At 38.8% G+C, this 18,474-nt stretch overlaps 1 protein-coding gene across 1 annotated transcript; it reads left to right on the top strand.

The window, feature by feature from the left end:
• The first annotated feature begins 5,667 nt into the window (after nucleotides 1-5,667).
• On the top strand, nucleotides 5,668-18,447 carry PPID (peptidylprolyl isomerase D). Its single transcript, XM_046656020.1, has 10 exons — nucleotides 5,668-5,860; nucleotides 7,137-7,277; nucleotides 9,347-9,453; nucleotides 11,755-11,943; nucleotides 12,810-12,932; nucleotides 13,088-13,194; nucleotides 15,419-15,560; nucleotides 17,172-17,258; nucleotides 17,355-17,397; nucleotides 18,177-18,447. Exons 1-10 carry the CDS (start codon nucleotides 5,776-5,778, stop codon nucleotides 18,263-18,265), a joined length of 1,113 nt encoding a protein of 370 aa, XP_046511976.1. The 5' UTR covers nucleotides 5,668-5,775; the 3' UTR covers nucleotides 18,266-18,447.
• The last annotated feature ends 27 nt before the right edge of the window (nucleotides 18,448-18,474 follow it).

Raw genomic sequence — 18,474 nt, 5'->3', positions numbered from 1 at the left:
ATCTCTTGCTATGCCAGGACTTTCTTTTTGTTCCTGTAAAGCCAAGCCTTTTGCAACACCAAAGCCAGGAAGAGACTCCTTTTTTCCCCTCTGCTTTCTTTCTTTTCTTTTTTTTTTTTATTGCAGTAACATTGGTTTATAGCATTATATAAATTTCAGGTGTACAACATAATATTTCGATTTCTGTGTAGATTACACCATGTTCACCACCCAAAGACCAATTGAGATCCATCACCACAGAAATGTGCCTAATTACCCCTTTCACCCTCCACCCTCCCCCTTTCCCCTCTGGTAACCACCATATCTAATCTCTGTCACCATGTGTTTGTTTGTTATTGTTTTTATCTTCTATTTATGAGTGAGATCATATGGTATTTGTCTTTCTCCCTCCAACTTACCTCACTTAGCGTAATACCCTCAAGGTCCATCCATGTTGTCGCAAATGGTAAGATTTCATCTTTTTTCTTTTTATGGCTGAGTAGTATTCTATTGTTTATATATACTACATCTTCTTTATCCATTTGTCCCTTGATGGGCACATAGGTTGCTTCCAAGTCTTGGCTATTGTGAATAACACTGCAAAAAACATAGGGGTGCATGTATCTTTATGCATTCGTGTTTTCATGTTCTTTGGATAAATACCCAGCAGTGGAATAGCTGGATCCTATGGTAGTTCTATTCTTAATTTTTTGAGGAATCTCCACACTGTTTTCCATGGTGGCTGCACTAGTTTGTACTCCTGCCAGCAGTGTATGAGAGTTCCCTTTTCTCCACATCCTCTCCAATACTTGTTATTTCTTGTCTTGTTAATTTTTTGCTGTCATATCATCTTTCTCTTAAAGCAATGAGCACAGACTGCCTAGCTGCTTGTTTGGGGTGGAGTGATAGGCAAAGAGACTGAGAGAAGAGAATATTGAGTGGGGGAGGCAATCTATTAATATTATCCTACCACACTTATTAGGAACAGACAGAAATAATAATAATAAGGCTCTTAGAGAAAATATTCCTCCCTTCATCCAGATGAAATTTTATCCTTAGCCCTAAGTCATAGTGCATGGTCTTGGCTCTGTTCCTTGTTAAACACAGGCAAGAAGACTTCAGAACTTAGAAGCCCTGTTTTAAGGCAGCAGACCAACAATGGGACAGGTTGTCTTCTGGAAGAAGGATTTATCTTTTCACTAGGGATCAGTTCTGGAGTGGTTTTGAAAGGTATGATTCTGTTATTCGGGTTGGTTCTAGGAATATGACAGTTTAACAAAGCTGTTACTTTACTGTGAAAACTCTAGACACAGTGAGAGTAACATTTGGATTAGCCTCTTACACCTAGAAACCTGTACAACAGGAAGAATCACGTTATTATTCTGAGAATGCAGAGGCAGCCTCAAAGCACCTTTGCAGTTTTAACTTTCATTTTGAAATACGTTAATATTAGTAATTATCATAATATGGTATTAGCTATTTATGATTAATAAAATTTGCTTACACTTATTGAGTACTTACTATGTGCCGGATACTATTGCAGCTAAATAATTCTTCATTTAATCCTTATAAAAACCTTAAGAGATACATATTATTATCCTAATTTACAGATGAGGAAACTGAGGCATAGAGAGGGTAAGTAACTTGTCCAAAGTCACAAGCTAGTATCGATTAGAGACTGAATTTGAGCCCCAGAAGTCTGATGGCAGAGCAGAAGTGCTTCATTATGCGGCCTAGTTAATCATAATGATATTCATCATGATAATGGTTAGAAGGTTATGGCATAAAAGTAACAATTCTTGGAATAATAAGCTAAAGCTTGATTTTAAGCTAGTGGATCAAAATAGAAATTTTAATGTGAATTTATCATTTGATATTTGTGAGACAAAGTGTAAGTTATCAGTCTGCAGCCCAGACATGAGACTGTGTTAGAGAATGGTTTATTTTTTCTCTCTTGTTTATCAAGGGACAGAGAAGTTATGTGCTGAGCTGTCCTAGATCTTCAGGAAACCACAACGAATAAACATCATGGGATTGAAGGATATCAACTCATAAGAAATTAACATTTTATATTAATTTTAGTGTGCTGGAATTTGAAAGGATCAGTATGGAGAGCTGATACAGAGAATCTTCTCAAATTATACATAAAGATACATGGTAATAATTTCACATAATGAAATTTCTTGTTAACATTCTTTTATGAACATTCTCAAGGCCATTAGCATTCTATATAACTCATTCATTCATTAAAAAATATTTATTGAGCACTGTGTGCCAGACACTGTTTGGAAGTAGTGGGGATAGAGTAACGAAAAAAAAACAAACCAAACCAAAGATTCTTTCCCTTGTGGAGTTAATTCTAATGGGAGGAGATAGATGAAATAAATAAATGAGTATGTAATAAATTAGAATATTACAAAGTGGTAGTGCTATAGAAAAATAAATCAGTGAGTTGCCAAAGGGACACCTCTGACTTCTCCTCATTGTTCCTTTTCCTTTTTACTTCAGGGATAAAATGGGCTAAGCTACAAAACTGTTTCTCATCCTGAATACTCAGTATGAAGAAAACCTGGACAGAAATAGACACCAAACTATGACTTCTGATCCAAGTACTAAAGCCACTGGTCCAGACCCAGCTGATGTGAAAGCACTACCTGAAAAACTGGCTTGTCAGGGGGAAGTAGAGTGAAGACTTATAGCTAGAAAGCCTCCCAAGTCCTCATGGTTGTTTTGCACATTTTCATTTTTCAAGTACATATGGTTCCCGCTCCTTAGAACATGCTCTTCACCTGCTCCCGCCTTACCCCTCTTACATGCCACATACACTCTGCTGACTGACCTTATTCACGTTTCTAATCTCAGAAAAGACCCCTATGTTCAGTAACCCTGCTGTGTTGAATGTAATTGCATTTTCGCTATTAAAGCACTGATCCCACTGCACTGTAGAGTTTTATTCAATAGTTTTTCCCTCCCGTTAGACTGTAAGATTTATATAGCTAAGTATAAGCACTGTATCTTTTTTTTGGTGAGGAAGATTGTCACTGAGCTAACATCTGTGCCAATCTTCCTTTATTTTGTATGTAGGACACTCCCACAGCATGGCTTGATGAGCTGTGTGTAGGTCTGTGCCTAGGGTCTGGGCCTGCGAACCCTGGGCTGCCAAAGCAGAGTGAGCAAACTTAACTCCTATGCCACCAGGCAATCCCAAAAGACTGTGCTTTTTTCATCATTGTATCATCTGCACTCAGAACAGTGCCTGGAATAGTAGTAAGAGATCACTAAATATTTATCATATAAATGAATCAACTTTTGCTAAGTATCTATGTAGGCCTGCCTACATATATATACATTTTGGTAAAGACAGAACTTTGTGATTACACAGAAAAATTTAATCAGGGGCTGGCCCTGTGGTCGAGTGGTTAAGTTTGCATGCTCTGCTTCGGTGGCCCAGGGTTTTGCTGGTTTGGATCCTTGGCACAGACATGGCACTGCTCATCAGGCCATGCTGAGGCGGCATCCCACATGCCACAGCTAGTCGGGTCCACAACTAAAAACACACAACTATGTACAGGGGGGCTTTGGGGAGAAAAAGGAAAAATAAAATCTTTAAAAAAAAATTTAATCAGTATGATGTTCTTATTGATTTGCCCTAAAATTTTAGCAGCATCTTTCTTTGCAAAAGGTATGTTGCTATTTTAATTAACAACTACTTTACAAGTTAGTTTTATAATGAGCACCTAGTAAGTAATACACAGAAAAAATTGGACAAGTGATTTTTTTCTTTTAAAAGATCTTTTATTATGGAAAATTTCAAACAGGCATAAGTAAAGGGAATAATAATAATAATCCCCAATGCAGCTATCATCTGCCCTCAAGAATTCCAACATGGCCAATTTTGTTTCATCCACGACACCACCCACTCGTCTGACCCTAGCTGTGGGTCACCCTAGTGGCCAGGAGTGGGACAGTGATGTGACTCCACTGGTAGGGACCCGTGAGCTTTGTGTGGACGTATTTTTTTTTCTCAGAGACCCACTTTATTCAGTTCTGCACATATGGGGACACTGGTACCCACCCACCTGTGTATCACTCTGTGGAGAATAAAGCACTCTATGTACACAGCCAAAAGCTGCACTGCACTGCCTGTGCTGGACCCCGGGTGTGGTTGTCCTCAGCTCCTTGCCCCTCCAAGGTGCCTGGAAGGGACAAGCGAGGACCTGCCCAACATCAACACAAACAAGGAAATAAACAGGTCTTGGGGGAGCCAATGCTTGGGGCACTGCTCCCTGCTTCCTTCCTCCTAACTTTGGAAACCAACAGTACAGAAAAGCAGTAAGCTGCAAGGCGGTCTCTTCCATGGCTGCGATCCCAGGGCTGCTGCTCAACAAAGAGGGGGCACAGAGTAGGGTGTTTTAAAATGAATCCAGACCCCATAGTATTTCATTGTCACAAGGATTTTAAAAACAGTCTTTGCGTAACAATACTTTAGAATTTACAAAGCAAATATATCCACATTATCTCTTCCAATTCTCATACCCCACTCTTCCACTTTTCTGAAAAGGAAGGTTTCGGAATTAAATGACTGTTCTTTGGTCACACTCCTAGTATGCAGTGTATATTGAACTCATTCCTTTTTTTCTTTGTTAACATCAACTTTAATGCTTAGCCCAGTGCATATTAAGGCCACTTCAAGCTGAGAGTAGGAAACTGGTTGCCCTTTAACCATACTCCTAATTTTTACATCTCCTGAGACCAGGCAGCAAGCAGGACACGAGTCTGTAGCCCCCTCCATGGTGGCAGTTCCCATAGCGGATAATCAGCACCGGTCTTCCCTTCCAAAAAGCCAGTGGCTGCAGCTAGGGACACACAGCTCCTGGCTTCAGACACATACTCTATTCGTGCTGCATTCAAATACCATGTCTTTTTACCCAGTGATAAGAAAAAAACAGAAACTTAATCATCTAAAGATACCTTATGCCTTACTGGTAAGGTAAGCAGCAGGCTGAATCCAAATTGCTGGGCTCCAACAGAACTGGCGCCCAAGGGATCTACACAGGAACATACCACTTTTCTCCAAAATTAGACTTTCTCAAGAGGTGAGACTATGTTCTCATATAAATAGGTAAAATGTTGACACGAATTCTCTTAAAGGAAAAGTGGACTATAATAAGGCAGTTTCATCAGGAAACTGCGCTCTCTGCTGGACTCTCCGCTTCAGCTGTCCGGAGCATTTAGCCTCACCGCTCTCACTTCTACTGTTAACATGAAGATCAAATTATAATAACATGGCAACAATAATATGCAACAGCGACCACCAGGCTGTGTCAGGCATTGTGCTTAAGTGATTGACGTCCTTAATCCTCCAAAGGCCCCTCCGAGGTAAGCATCTTTATTCCCATTTTCAAGACAAGCACACTGAGATTCAGAGAAGTAGTCACACGCCAGTTGGTGGCTGACCTGAGACTGGAATGGGGATGATTGCTTCCAGTGCTCTTCTACACCACGATGGTCGAAAAAGCCATGAAATGCAGCGAAAATACAAAGATCTGGGGCCGCAACTTCAGTGAACCACAAAATAGCCAGCGCTTGAAGATGCGAGGAGAAGCGGCCGCGCGTGGAAACCCGCGGGTCTGCGGCGCCGGAAGTCGGGCTGCGGCCTCGGGCCCTGGCGCCGGAAGTGGCTCGCCAGCGCCGCCGCCTGCTCTTCTGGGAGAAAGGCGCTCCCGGGTTTGAGCTGCCGGGCGGCGAGGCCACGAGGTTTTCTGAGCCGGCTTGCAAACGCGTGTGCGAGTCAAGATGTCGCACCCGTCCCCCCAAGCGAAGCCCTCCAACCCCAGTAACCCCCGAGTCTTCTTTGACGTGGACATCGGAGGGGAGCGAGGTGAGCGGAGTCTGGTGCTCGCGGAGTGGCCCGGAGGAGGCTGGGCTTCTCAGGATTCGGGGGACCCTGAGGGTGGGGCGCGGTTCGGCCCAGGGGCTGCTCAGTGACGCGGAGGGGGATGGCTGCCCAGACTGGATCGCGGGGACAAGCCCAGACCTCCGGGGCTGGGTCGAGCTCCCGCCCTTGTACCAATGCTGTCGGTCGCGCGGAAGTTTCTGGAAATTTCTGGTACGGGGAATTGTGACGGCCTTTAGGTTTCTCTTTCCTGATTTGGTTGCACCTCCTCGCCACCTTGCACCATCAAGTTGACCTAAAATAAGATAATTTTACGTTTGCAGTAGGACATTCAGAAACCCCCGGGGATATGCGTCTGTTGGGCTGTAGTCAGGCCATGTCTTTTGCCATGCGAGCTACATCAGCAATTGCTATGTTAGTTATAAATGAAAGTGGCTTTTGCTTATTGCTTTTTCCTTGTTATTGATTCTTAACTTAGAGGTCAAGTCAGATTGGTGAACACTGTCTCTGTTTTGGCCTTGGGGAAAATGAGCTTGGTGTAGCAATGCGGTTACCTAGGTTACAGTCGCAGCTCAGAAGCCGATAAAGTCTTGTGAATTAGCATGTTGCTTTGCAACTGAATTGCTCTTATTCTGTAACGTGTTTGAATGGCTGGCCAGGCAGTGTGTTAGATTGTATACACTACCGGACACATCGGGATTCCGGGACCCCGTGGATGGTTATGGATACACACACACATATGTACATTCAATTTATTTTGAAACTAGTGCCAGGTTTATTTTTACTTGCCTTGGGAATTGTTTAGAATGGGAACTTTTTCAGCTTTTGCTTCAGAGGCAGCTCTAGGCAGGTTCCACAGAGCACAGAGGCTACAGCTATATGTAAAACTCGGGCAACCTGACCACTGAAAGGATATTTAATATTCTTCTATTAGTTCCTTGGTGATTGGAAATGCTGAATACATATCAAAGAAATTACTCAGAATTTGAAAGCCATTTGTACTTCATGGTTTCCCTTATATGATGCTAATCTGCTGGCTACTGTATTTATGATCCTTTGTAACATGTAGAAAAGTAATTGTTTCAAATTCATTTAGATACGTGATACTTTACCTTAGGTAGACTAAATTTGAATATTAGAAAAATGACAAAAAAGGGAACTTGGTTATCTCAGTCACTATAATTTTACCAACTGTCCTTTTATCATTTGCCTATTTGGTGGCTTGTTTTGCATACTGACACAATTTCATTTTTTCTTTTAGTTGGTCGAATTGTCTTAGAATTGTTTGCAGATATTGTACCCAAAACTGCAGAAAATTTTCGTGCATTGTGTACGGGAGAAAAAGGCATTGGACCCACCACTGGGAAACCTCTCCATTTCAAAGGATGCCCTTTCCATCGAAGTATGTGTAAATTTTTTGAATCTGATTAATACAGATAATCTAATCCTGTTCTGTAGGAGTTAGAGAAGAAAACACTAAGCAAGGGATGAAAGTTAAAAATTTGTATTAGTTTCCAAGAGGATGCTTTGACATCTGAGGTGATAGCTCAGTTTCATAAAAGTTGGGCTGTGAAAAGTGGAATTAATTATGGGAAGGTCCTAAGGTATATTTATAGAGAAATGGACCACCCTAGTTTCACCAGTCCTCTAACTCTTCAGTCTAATATGATTAGATTGAGAAAGAAGGCTGTGGCCGGGATAGTTAAGTAGACCTTAGGTAACTTGACTGCCAGGTGACAAAAAAGTTATATCTACTACTTGGACAGGATTGTTTGGGAAGATTGCTGCCTATTTAAAGATTCAGAGTCTTGGACACCGTTGTGTGATGTGTGATTAAAAGATGACATGTCATACTACGTATTGCACTTTGTAATCATACCTTTTTTTAGTGATTTGATGGTTCCCTCAATAGACTGCAGGCTCCATGAGTTCAGGAACTATATCTTCTTAGTATTTTGTCTTGAGCATCTAATATAGTTATTAATAGGCACTCAATAAATTTTCTTAGGGAATAAACTAATAAGCTAAACTATAGTCATATGAATAGTTAACATTAAAAAAAACTTAAGAAAAAATTAACAAGGGTTGGCATCATGGCCAGGTGGTTGGGTTCACGCACTTCACTTTGGCAGTCCAGGGTTTCGATGGTTTGGATCCTAGGTGTGCACCTACACACCTCTCATCCAGCCATGCTGAGATGGTGTCCCACATCACAGAACCAGAAGGACCTACAACTAGAATATACAACTATGTACTGGGGGGTTTTGGGGGGGAGAAGAAGAAAAAAAGGAAGATTGGTAACAGATGTTAGCTCAGGTGCAATCTTTAAAAAAAAAGGAAAAAAATTAACATTGATTTCTGAATATTTAAACTATTGATTTACTTTCATGTTTAATAAAATACCAAAATATTCTAATAGTGTATGTGGAAAAGAGTTAGCATAGCAGGCCTGAGCCTGCTCATTAGAAAGATCTGCTTGCAGGGGTGGCCATTAGCTGGAATCTGGGAACGTGGCCCTTGAACCATTCCCTAAATCAGAAGGGTGGTTTACTATGCCCAGACTATTTGTACAAACAGTTTGATTTATGCTGAACACCTGCTTTCCTTTTGGGAGTCTGGAATTTTGGTACATGCTAGGCAGAGTGCCTGTACGATCGGGCCCAGTAAAAACCTTGGGTGCCGAGTCTCTAATGGGCTTTCCTGGGCACAATTATCATAGACATGTTGCTGCTGCTTTGCTGGGAGAAGGGTGTGCTCTGTGACCTTTCATGGGAGGGAGAGAGCATAAGGAAGCCTGCACATGGATTCTTCCAGACTCTGCCTCTGTCTTTTTCTTTTATCACCCAGCTGTGTATCCTTATTCTATCACTGTAAGACAATTAAATGTTGAGTCCTGGTATCCTAGGGAATTTCTGAACTTGGGAGTGGTCTTTGGAACCCTTGACACCAAGTGATAATATTTGCTGAAGTACTTCCTAGGGTATAACGAATGTACTGGGAATAATTGACCTTTATTCAATAGACATTATTGAGTAACTCCTATGTGCCCAGCCATGCCCATGGTTACAGGATGAAAAACAGAGTGCTCTACATAAGGAGTTAATTGTTAAGAGATGGATCATTATGATAATACATTCATATGTTAGAAAATGGAGGTAGAATCGAGATACTATGGGAGAAAAATTAGGAGATCCAACTTTGGAGTCTCTGACAGTTTTGTAGGCAAGATGCCATTTGAACTAATTGTTTGAGTGTTAGTGGGGGATCAGGCAGTAAAAGTAGTTTGGACTCAGATTGTGAAAAGCCTTTGAAGAGTTTGGCATTGTTGTGGTGACAGGTGGGGAGAGACGGGAGAGTGACATGACTGGACTCATGTTTTAGGAAGTTGTCTTTCTTATTACGTATTGATAAGTTAACATTGCTGAAGTCATCCATATCTTAGTTTTTAATAGCTATTTTCCTGTTTTTTAGTTATTAAGAAATTTATGATTCAGGGTGGAGACTTCTCAAATCAGAATGGGACAGGTGGAGAAAGTATTTATGGTGAAAAATTTGAAGATGAAAATTTCTATTACAAGGTAAAGTAGACCAAAATGCATGCTCATTGCTGATTAAAAAAGGTTGTTATATGCCTGGGATACTTGTTGGATTACAACACCAGTAAATGTCTCAGGTTTGCTTAGATTCTCCTTTGCTTTTAGAAGGTATCATATTTGTAAATATGCATCTTTAATATGGAAAAATTTCAGTAAGGATTTTATTTGGCAAAAATATGATAATTATTTCAGTGTGATCCAGGTTTACATGCTTTAGGAAAGCCAATGAGTTTTTAAGTGCGGTCACCATGTGGCAAACTGTTTCCAGGAAAAGTGTTCTCATCAGAAATTTGGTAACTTGTGAATCTTTATACTTGAATTTGGAGAACAACAAAACCATCACTAATATGCAGGATGTCAGGGCATTTGCAAACTAATGGATATAATTAATGTTCAGGCTCCTGAAGGACATTAGTAGCCTGTGCCTTTGTACCTTCGTTCTCCCAAGATGTAATTGGGTTATATTGCATCATTCAAGTTACATGTCAAATGGACATGTAAGGACAAAAGTAAAGTGATAATCTTTGGAAATGAGGAATATGAGCAAAGTAATTAGGATAATTTGAAAGGAAAATATTATCAGTCTTTTAAACAGCATTTATTGATTACAAGTATATATTTAGTACTGTCACTGGCACCAAAGGGTTTTTAAAAATGAAAAGCTTTCTTGACAAGGAATTTATGATCTTACCTGGGAAGAGAAGATTAAAACATGGGACAAGTGAAGAAGAAGAGTATTCAAATAACTGCTAAATTGATTGATAATTTCTGTATATACTATAGCAGAAAGGTTTGCTTTATATGGTTCAGATTATTGGGGAAGACATTGAGGAAGAATGCATACTTAAGCTGGGCACACTGGGCCTCACAAGGTGGCTGAGATTTGGTTAGACAGGAACTAAATTACAAATGCCGTTTTGGAGGAGGAATGTGAATGAGGAAAGACAAAGGCAGTAGGAGGCTGAGGAAATAAAGTTAATATTCTATTTAATATTGTGGGAAAAGCAGCAAACTTTTAGAAAGGAAAAAAGGACGCTACCAGAAGGATTGAAAATTAACATTATGTGATGACCCCATTGATCAAAAGAAAGGACACATAGTGCTTGCCTTCTACAAACTTGGTGGCCTTGAAAGCTGAATTAGACTTAGATTGGAGGGGTAAAAGGCATTTTAAGTGGGAAGACTAACATAGAGTTAGAATGCATGTCTCAGGGAGGAGTAAATTTAGAAAGCCTGAGGATAAAGTGGAAAGATGAAGAAATTGGATTTCACAGAACCTTTGAACAGGTTGATGCCAACATCAAAATTTGATTTCACGATGTATGCAGCGCTTTCTCTGGACATTCTCTGAAGAATTGATTTACTTGAGATGAAAGCCATAATATTTGGATTCTTTTGAGATTAGGAAAGTATCTAACTGAATGGCCTGTCTAAATTAAATACCCAGTCACTGTTTCCAGTTATCAGTATGTAAAGGAAGAATCATAATGTAGGCCCATAAAAATGGGAAGACTGTTCAGGTCTTCTCAGAAAAAAGAGCATCCATTATAAAAAAGGGCAAAGTATAATTACTAGCTGGTTAAGATTCGGTGCTCTCACCCGTATGGCTGGATTTGTTTCCTGGGCAGGGAGCCACACCGCCCATCTGTGGGCCGTCATGCTGTGGTGGCTGTATGCTGCTGTGATGCTGAAAGCTGTGCCACCGGTATTTAAGTACCAGCAGGGTCATCCATGGTGGACAGGTTTCAGCGAGCTTCCAGATTAAGACAAACTAACAAGAAGGACCTGGCCGCTCACTTTCAAAAAAACTGGCCATGAAAACCGTCTGAATAGCAGCAGAGCATTGTCTGATACAGCGCTGGCAGATAAGATGGTGCAGAAAGACTGGGCAGGGTTCCACTCTGCTCTACACAGGGTCACTAGGAGTTGGAATCAACTTGACGGCACTAACAACATTAATTACTACATTTCCTTAATGCAGCATCTTCACCTTAAATATGAAGTATGAGCATTTCTCAATATGGTCAGTTTAGAAATAACACCACCACTCTGCTGTTTTTGTTATTTTATTTGGTTTCATAAGCTTTTCTTAAAGTCTAAAAGTGATTAAGTACCTCACGTTTTGTGAATTAAAGGCTGCAATTTATACAAAGTAAAATTACACTACATTGTTTGACCTAAATGGTATTGCAGTCCACCCTAGTTTTATGTGAATGGTCAGTAAAAAACAGTTCAGACCAGTACCTGTAACCTTGGTTGTCTTAATAATTTTTATTTCTACAGCATGATCAGGAGGGTTTATTGAGCATGGCAAATGCAGGCCGCAATACAAATGGTTCTCAGTTCTTTATCACAACGGTTCCAACTCCTCATTTGGATGGGAAACATGTGGTGTTTGGCCAAGTAATTAAAGGAATGGGTGTGGCAAGGATACTGGAAAATGTAGAAGTGAAAGGTGAAAAACCTGCCAAAGTAAGTAAAAAGTTATACTGAAATACACTTATTGTCTTATTATCTTTAATACACTTAAAGAAATGTAAGTAAAAAGATCATATTATTATCTGGAAAACGTTAGGATAATTTTTTTCTACCACTTTTTCTTTGAAACTGGTTTCCGCAATGGGGAAGATTAGGGCAATTTAAAAGGAGATATTTATTATCTCAACTTCATTCTTGGTGATTTTTGGTACGTTACTTAAGTCTTCCTGTGCCTGCAAAACTGAGTCAGTGTGTACATGGTAGAAAGAGGACAGAAAACCAAGAATCCTGTCCAGACTCTGCCATTTAACTGGTGGTTTGGCCTTGATCTTGTTATTTAACTTTTCTTGGCCTGTTTCCTCATCCATATATAAATTGCTTAAGAGTTTAGGCCAGATTATATAACTAAAGATCCTTGTGTTAAATGTCTGTGAATCAGAATGACTGTACTACTCCTCAGCCTAATCGGCAGGGTTGTGAGTGGGACTGGAACTCAAATACCTGCGGGAGGTAGGCTGTCACTCAGCGTAGGAAGGACAGTAGTAAATTGACAGCACATGTCCCACCTAAAGAAAATTACATAGAGAATGATGCAGTTTTCACTTTACTCTCTGCCCATTGAGCTGCTGAGTAGCAATAATATACTTCTGTAAAATAGTGACATTGTATTATTTGGAATGTATATAAAGGGCATTATTGTAATTAGAGCAGATAGCTGAAGGCTCCTAATATCAGTCTGTAAGTTTAGAAGTGACTTGGACAGTGTTGCACGGGACTTGGCAGCTGAATTTTAAACCTAGACTTTTTTTTAATCTCTCAACATGGTAGTGCACTTCTACAGTTTGGGATTATTTTTACAGTTGTGCGTTATTGCAGAATGCGGAGAATTAAAGGAAGGGGATGATTGGGGAATATTCCCAAAAGATGGTTCTGGTGACAGTCATCCAGATTTCCCCGAGGATGCAGATATAGACTTAAAAGATGTGAGTACTTTCAGATTAATCAAACTTTAATTACTTAAATTACTAAAAATGATTAATACTGAATTTTGAGCTTCTTATATCTGTCTTAATGCTAGAACTTAGCACTAAAGTATGTTACTAAAATTCAACGTATTTGTATTCTTTCTTTTATACAGATAGATAAAATTTTATTAATAACAGAAGACTTAAAAAACATTGGAAATACTTTTTTCAAATCCCAGAACTGGGAGATGGCCATTAAAAAATACACGAAAGTTTTAAGGTAATAAAATATTTTTAGTAAATTACTTTTAAGAACTTATAAATTGAATTATAAAGTGAAATTCAGAGTTGTTTATTCTATTTTTCGCAAATTACTTGCAGAGTAACCAGGTGTGTTGAAATAGTTGCATTTCTTTAGTTGCTTCCACCTTTTTATTTTGAAAAATTTCAAAATACAGAAAAGTTGAAAGAATAGTAAATGAACACTCATGTACCTTTACCTGCATTCACCTATTTTTAACATTTGTTATATTTGTTTTTGCAGAATTGTCTTGAAAGGAAGTTGCAGATACCTTGACACTTTACCCCTAGATATTTTAGCAAGTATTTCCTAAGAAACAAGGACTACTTCTGGATAACTTCAGTACCATTAAAATACTCCCAGGGGGCTGGCCTGGTGGTGTAGTGGTTAAGTTTGTACACTCCACTTCAGCGGCCCAGGGTTTGCAGGTTTGGATCCTGGGTGCAGACCTACACACTGATCATCAATGCTATGGTGGCGTCCCAGATATAAAATAGAAGAAGATTGGCACAGATGTTAGCTCAGTGACAATCTTCCTCAAGCAAAAAGAGGGAGATTGGCAACAGATGTTAGCTCAGGGCTGATCTTCCTCACCAAAATAAATAAAATACTCCCAAAATAACATTGATACAATATTATCTAATATGTAATCTATAATAGAATTTCACCATTGTTTCAATTTTTTACTTTAGAGTCCAAACCAAGATCATGCATGGTATCATTTGGTTTTATGTCTCTAGTCTCTAATTTTTAACAGTCCCTACTCTTATGTTTTTTATAGTCACTTGCATTTTGTGGAGTCTAAGTCAGGTATATAGAATACCATCTGGATTTGTTTGATTGCTTTCTTAAGATTAGTTTGAGATTAAATATTTTGGCAAGAGGACCTAGGTAGGTGATCTTATATATTTCCTACAATATCATATCCTGAAGGCACATGTCACTTTGGCCTGTTTTGAGTTTTGGCACTCGGTAAAGTGGTGTCAGCCAGATGTCTCTGTTGTCAAAGCACCTTTTCCCCTTTGTAAATAATTAAGAAGTACTCTGTGAGATGATACTGTGAGATTATGCGAATATCCAGTTTCTAACCTTACACTCAGTGGTTTCAGCATCATTGAAGACCCTTGCCTGAATTAGTTATTACATTGATGGTTACAGAACTGTGGTTTTCTAATTTTATCATTCATTCTGCAGTTACTAGCAGGCATTCTTGTTTGAAAGAGCCTCCCCACACTCCTTTCCTCTTTTACTATCATTATAGACCTGTGAATTTTTTTCAGTTTAACCTATTATACCGTTACCATCATTCTTTTTGATGCTCAAAGGGTTCCAGATTTTTGTCCAGTAGAAGCCCCCTTATATCCTTTTGACATATTCCTATTATCTGTGAGCACTTGCTTTCTGGCACAAGATGTTCCAGGCTCATCTTATACTTCACCTTGTTTCCAGATCTGGTATCAGCAACTTCACTAAGGAGTCTTGATTCTTTTCAGTGAGGATAGACTTTAGAAACCAAATTCTGGGTGCCAAATGTGCTCATTGTTTCTGGGACCTTTTCAATGCACAGAGCCAGGAACTACAGTCTTGGGTCAATTAACAATGGGGATACGTTCTGAGAAATGCATCGTTAACTGATTTCGTCAATTGAGTGAACATCATAGAGTATACTTAGGCAAACCTAGATAGTATAATCTACTACACATCTAGGCTATATGGTGCTTATCTTAATGGGACCGTTGTTGTACATGCAGTCCATCACTGACCAAAACTTTGTTATGCGGCACATGACTGACTGTTAAAACACAATTCAAAACCAACGCTGCAGGGTTCTTCACCTGTGCCCTCTTCCCTCGATGAGAACCTTGGTTTCAGACATAGTTACACTGGAAAGTACATAATGGGGACCTGAGTTTAAAGATAGAAAAGTGTTAATAGTGCATAATTATCTTTATATTTGGGATTATTCTTTGATTATTCTTATTATTGGCCTCTTTGAACACTTTGGGGGAAAAAAGTTGGGAAAAATAAATCTTCCAAAGAAAAATAAGTATTTAATAAAAAGATTGTGTCCATTAAGAATATTAATATTAGCATTTGATGAGCTTTTTGTACCAGAAATGACATAACACTTTTTGACAAAGTTGAAGAAGTAGAGTCTTGTTTATGTTGCATTCCATATGACTTTTATTAATGTGTTCTCCAGATATGTAGAATGTTCAAAGGCTGTTATTGAGAAAGCAGATGGATCCAGGCTGCAACCAGTAGCTTTAAGCTGTGTATTGAACATTGGTGCTTGTAAACTGAAGATGTCAAATTGGCAGGGAGCTATTGACAGTTGTTTGGAGGTGAGTCTGTTTGATGTTGAACTTTCTAAAGGAGTTGGGTTATGATTTATCAACTTGAACAAAATGTATATATTATATACATTAATATATCTTATGACATAGGACCTAACAAGACTAGATGAAACATAATTTAAGTCATCTTATTTCTCTGTTTACAACATTATGTCACTTATTATCTGTGAAGTTACTTTTTCTTTTTTCCTCCAAGCACATATATCAGCTCATTTATTCATTTAACATATTGAGCATCTGTTATGTGCTAGGCATTGGAAGACAAAGCCAGGACTGATTAAGAATGTGGGTTGTGGAGTCAGACATGTTTTTTAATTAGACTTCTGTCACTTACTAGACTCATGCCTTCAAGGAACTTTTTATTTGGTGGAAGAGGGAGTCAATTTTAATTTAGGGTCACCAGGACTTATATAGGGAGATTGGGTACTGTTGGAACATACGGAAAGGTCACCTGTCTTTATGGGGGCATCCAGGAATACTCACTGATAAAGCTAGAAAGGTTGGCAGCATTACCTTCCTCAGATAGAGCAATTATCACTCTCGTGCTATTGTATAGTTTGAAAAAATTTCCAAATTAAACAATATATTTTAGACCACCCCCAGTAATTTTTATGGGTATTGCTTAGTAAGCTATGTGCATGGATCAGCTAGCCCAGAGCAAGTAGAAATAAAATGAGGTCCTAATTTGGTAGGGTAGGTGGAATAAGGGATGTGAATATATTTAGAAGGGAGCATACAACAGAGGGAAAATGTTATCAAAGGAGATTGGTCTTCACTCTAGATCTCTTTTTGCCCTTTGTGAGCCAGACAGTATACCCTTTTCAGTAAAGTCTGAGTATTGATCTTTAAAACATGTTAACAAAATATAGTATTTTTAGAATGTTTGTTTCAGAACAGAGACCTGTTAAAAGTTACTCAGGCTCCTTAAAAAAACCCTTAGATTTCAAGTAAGAGTGTATACTAATTTTTATTCAAAATGTTTTTTATCATCAGTTAGGACCCAGTCAGGAGATAGAAACCACATAGTAATTTCAACACAGTTTACTATAAAAGAATATCTAAGATGCGATTGGAATAATGAGGGATTGGCTGGTAAGAGAAGTCTAAAGAATATGGGAATAGCAGATATATAAAATACAGGGGCAGCTGCTCCCTCTAGGCTGACATGGAACCCCAAGGGAAGAGGCACCTCTCCTGGCCCCTGGACTGGGATCCAGGCCTCATTGGAGAAGGCGTGGCTGTGACTCACTGGGTGGTAGAGTAGTTCATTGGGTACCATCCTTGTGGGATTCACTGGAGTGCCTGGGGAAGTTGCCTGCTGGGAGCTGCTTTGTGCTGTTGACCAAGCTCACTGCAGGAGCCTGATGAGAGGAGCACACTAGAACCTGGAAGAGACATCTTTCTCTTCTATATCCATTTAGTGCCCTCTACTGACAAAACATTGTGCTGGCTGGCAGAGGAGAGATTTTACAGGGTCCAGCTCCATTATCACAGTGGTGAAGAGTTGATTTGGAGCTGACAGGCAATATGTTGAGATCTAGCATATATATTTAATACTTAATATTTAGATAAAAATACTAATTTTATAACTTTTTGTAGGCTCTTAAAATAGACCCATCAAATACCAAAGCACTGTACCGTAGAGCTCAAGGATGGCAAGGATTAAAAGAATACGATCAAGCATTGGTAAAATTTTGTTTTAAATTTTAATTTTTTTAAATGGACAACTACCTTCATAAATCATACATCTAATATTTCATTAAATATTTTTTACAATTAAAGGCTGATCTTAAGAAAGCTCAGGAGATAGCACCAGAAGATAAAGGTAAGTTGGCAGTTTTTGTAGTGAAAGTTCATTTTGTCCTTTAAGAATTTATTCTTATGAATCATTGTACCCTACTGATTAACAGATGTTACAGAATGCCTGTTATTGGGCCAGGCACTGATCATACTACAGTGAACAAGATAGTCAAGGTCCCTGCCCTCAAAGAGCTTACATTCTAGTCCTTCTCCAGAATACTAATTTTCACATAACTGAATACTATTTGTTCTGTTGTATCACTTGAGATCTGGTTCTTATTACCATAATTCTAGTTGAAAGCACAGCACTAAAAGATACAGTATTTATGGTGAATTTAATATTTGGGACCATTCTTTAAGATGAATCTGGCCATAACTTAAGTATTCTAGCTACTGTGTAAGGAAAGCTTTGGAAAGCTGTGACAAAAATAAGTTTGTTTTTCAAATAAACCAACTACGAGTAGTGATACTAGATCTAGATATTAAAATATATTTTTGCTCTCTTATTGCTGGTCAAACAAGGGAGGCACTTAACTGCCCTTTCTGATGGAAGAGGGAGAAGGCAAATCTGTTTAATTCAATTAGAGTTCTCTGAATTGACAGTCTTCTAAAATTATGCTTCATGATTTTTGTGTTTGTGCAATTGTTTTCTCAGTTAAGTTTTCTGTTAATAGGGCTGAGTTACTCTCTGGAGAAGAAAAGTTTTATCAAGGGGTAGAGAACTATCATACTTAGACATTTGTTGGTCAACCTAATTTTTTGGATGTTTTGAGAAATAACTCATATTACATATTTATTTTGCAGCTATCCAGGCAGAATTGCTGAAAGTCAAACAAAAGATAAAGGCACAGAAAGATAAAGAGAAGGCAGCATATGCAAAAATGTTTGCTTAGTAAGGATTCAGCTTTGCTTAAATATTATGCATTGATTGTATAAAGGCAATAAGAAAATGTAAGGGTTTTGTCTATTATATAAACGATCCCTAATGTGTTTCCTTTGCTACTTCAGTTCCCCGTTGTTTACATCTTAGGAATACTGATATGGGTTCACTCTTATTAAACAGTGTTACAAAATACAGTGAAGCTGATTTTTTTAAATGGCT

Source organism: Equus quagga, chromosome 3 (assembly GCF_021613505.1).
Source record: "Equus quagga isolate Etosha38 chromosome 3, UCLA_HA_Equagga_1.0, whole genome shotgun sequence".
Taxonomy (NCBI): domain Eukaryota; kingdom Metazoa; phylum Chordata; class Mammalia; order Perissodactyla; family Equidae; genus Equus; species Equus quagga.
Note: the sequence above shows the minus strand (reverse complement) of the source record. Positions and strands in the feature narration are given on the sequence as shown.

Bases quoted from the DNA above. Each gene is read 5' to 3' on its own strand.
- PPID (XM_046656020.1), top strand. From the start codon at position 5,776: ATGTCGCACCCGTCCCCCCAAGCGAAGCCCTCCAACCCCAGTAACCCC. The intron at 7,278-9,346 runs GTATGTGTAAAT...CCTGTTTTTTAG, and splicing joins AGGATGCCCTTTCCATCGAA to TTATTAAGAAATTTATGATT. The intron at 11,944-12,809 runs GTAAGTAAAAAG...TTATTTTTACAG, and splicing joins AAGGTGAAAAACCTGCCAAA to TTGTGCGTTATTGCAGAATG.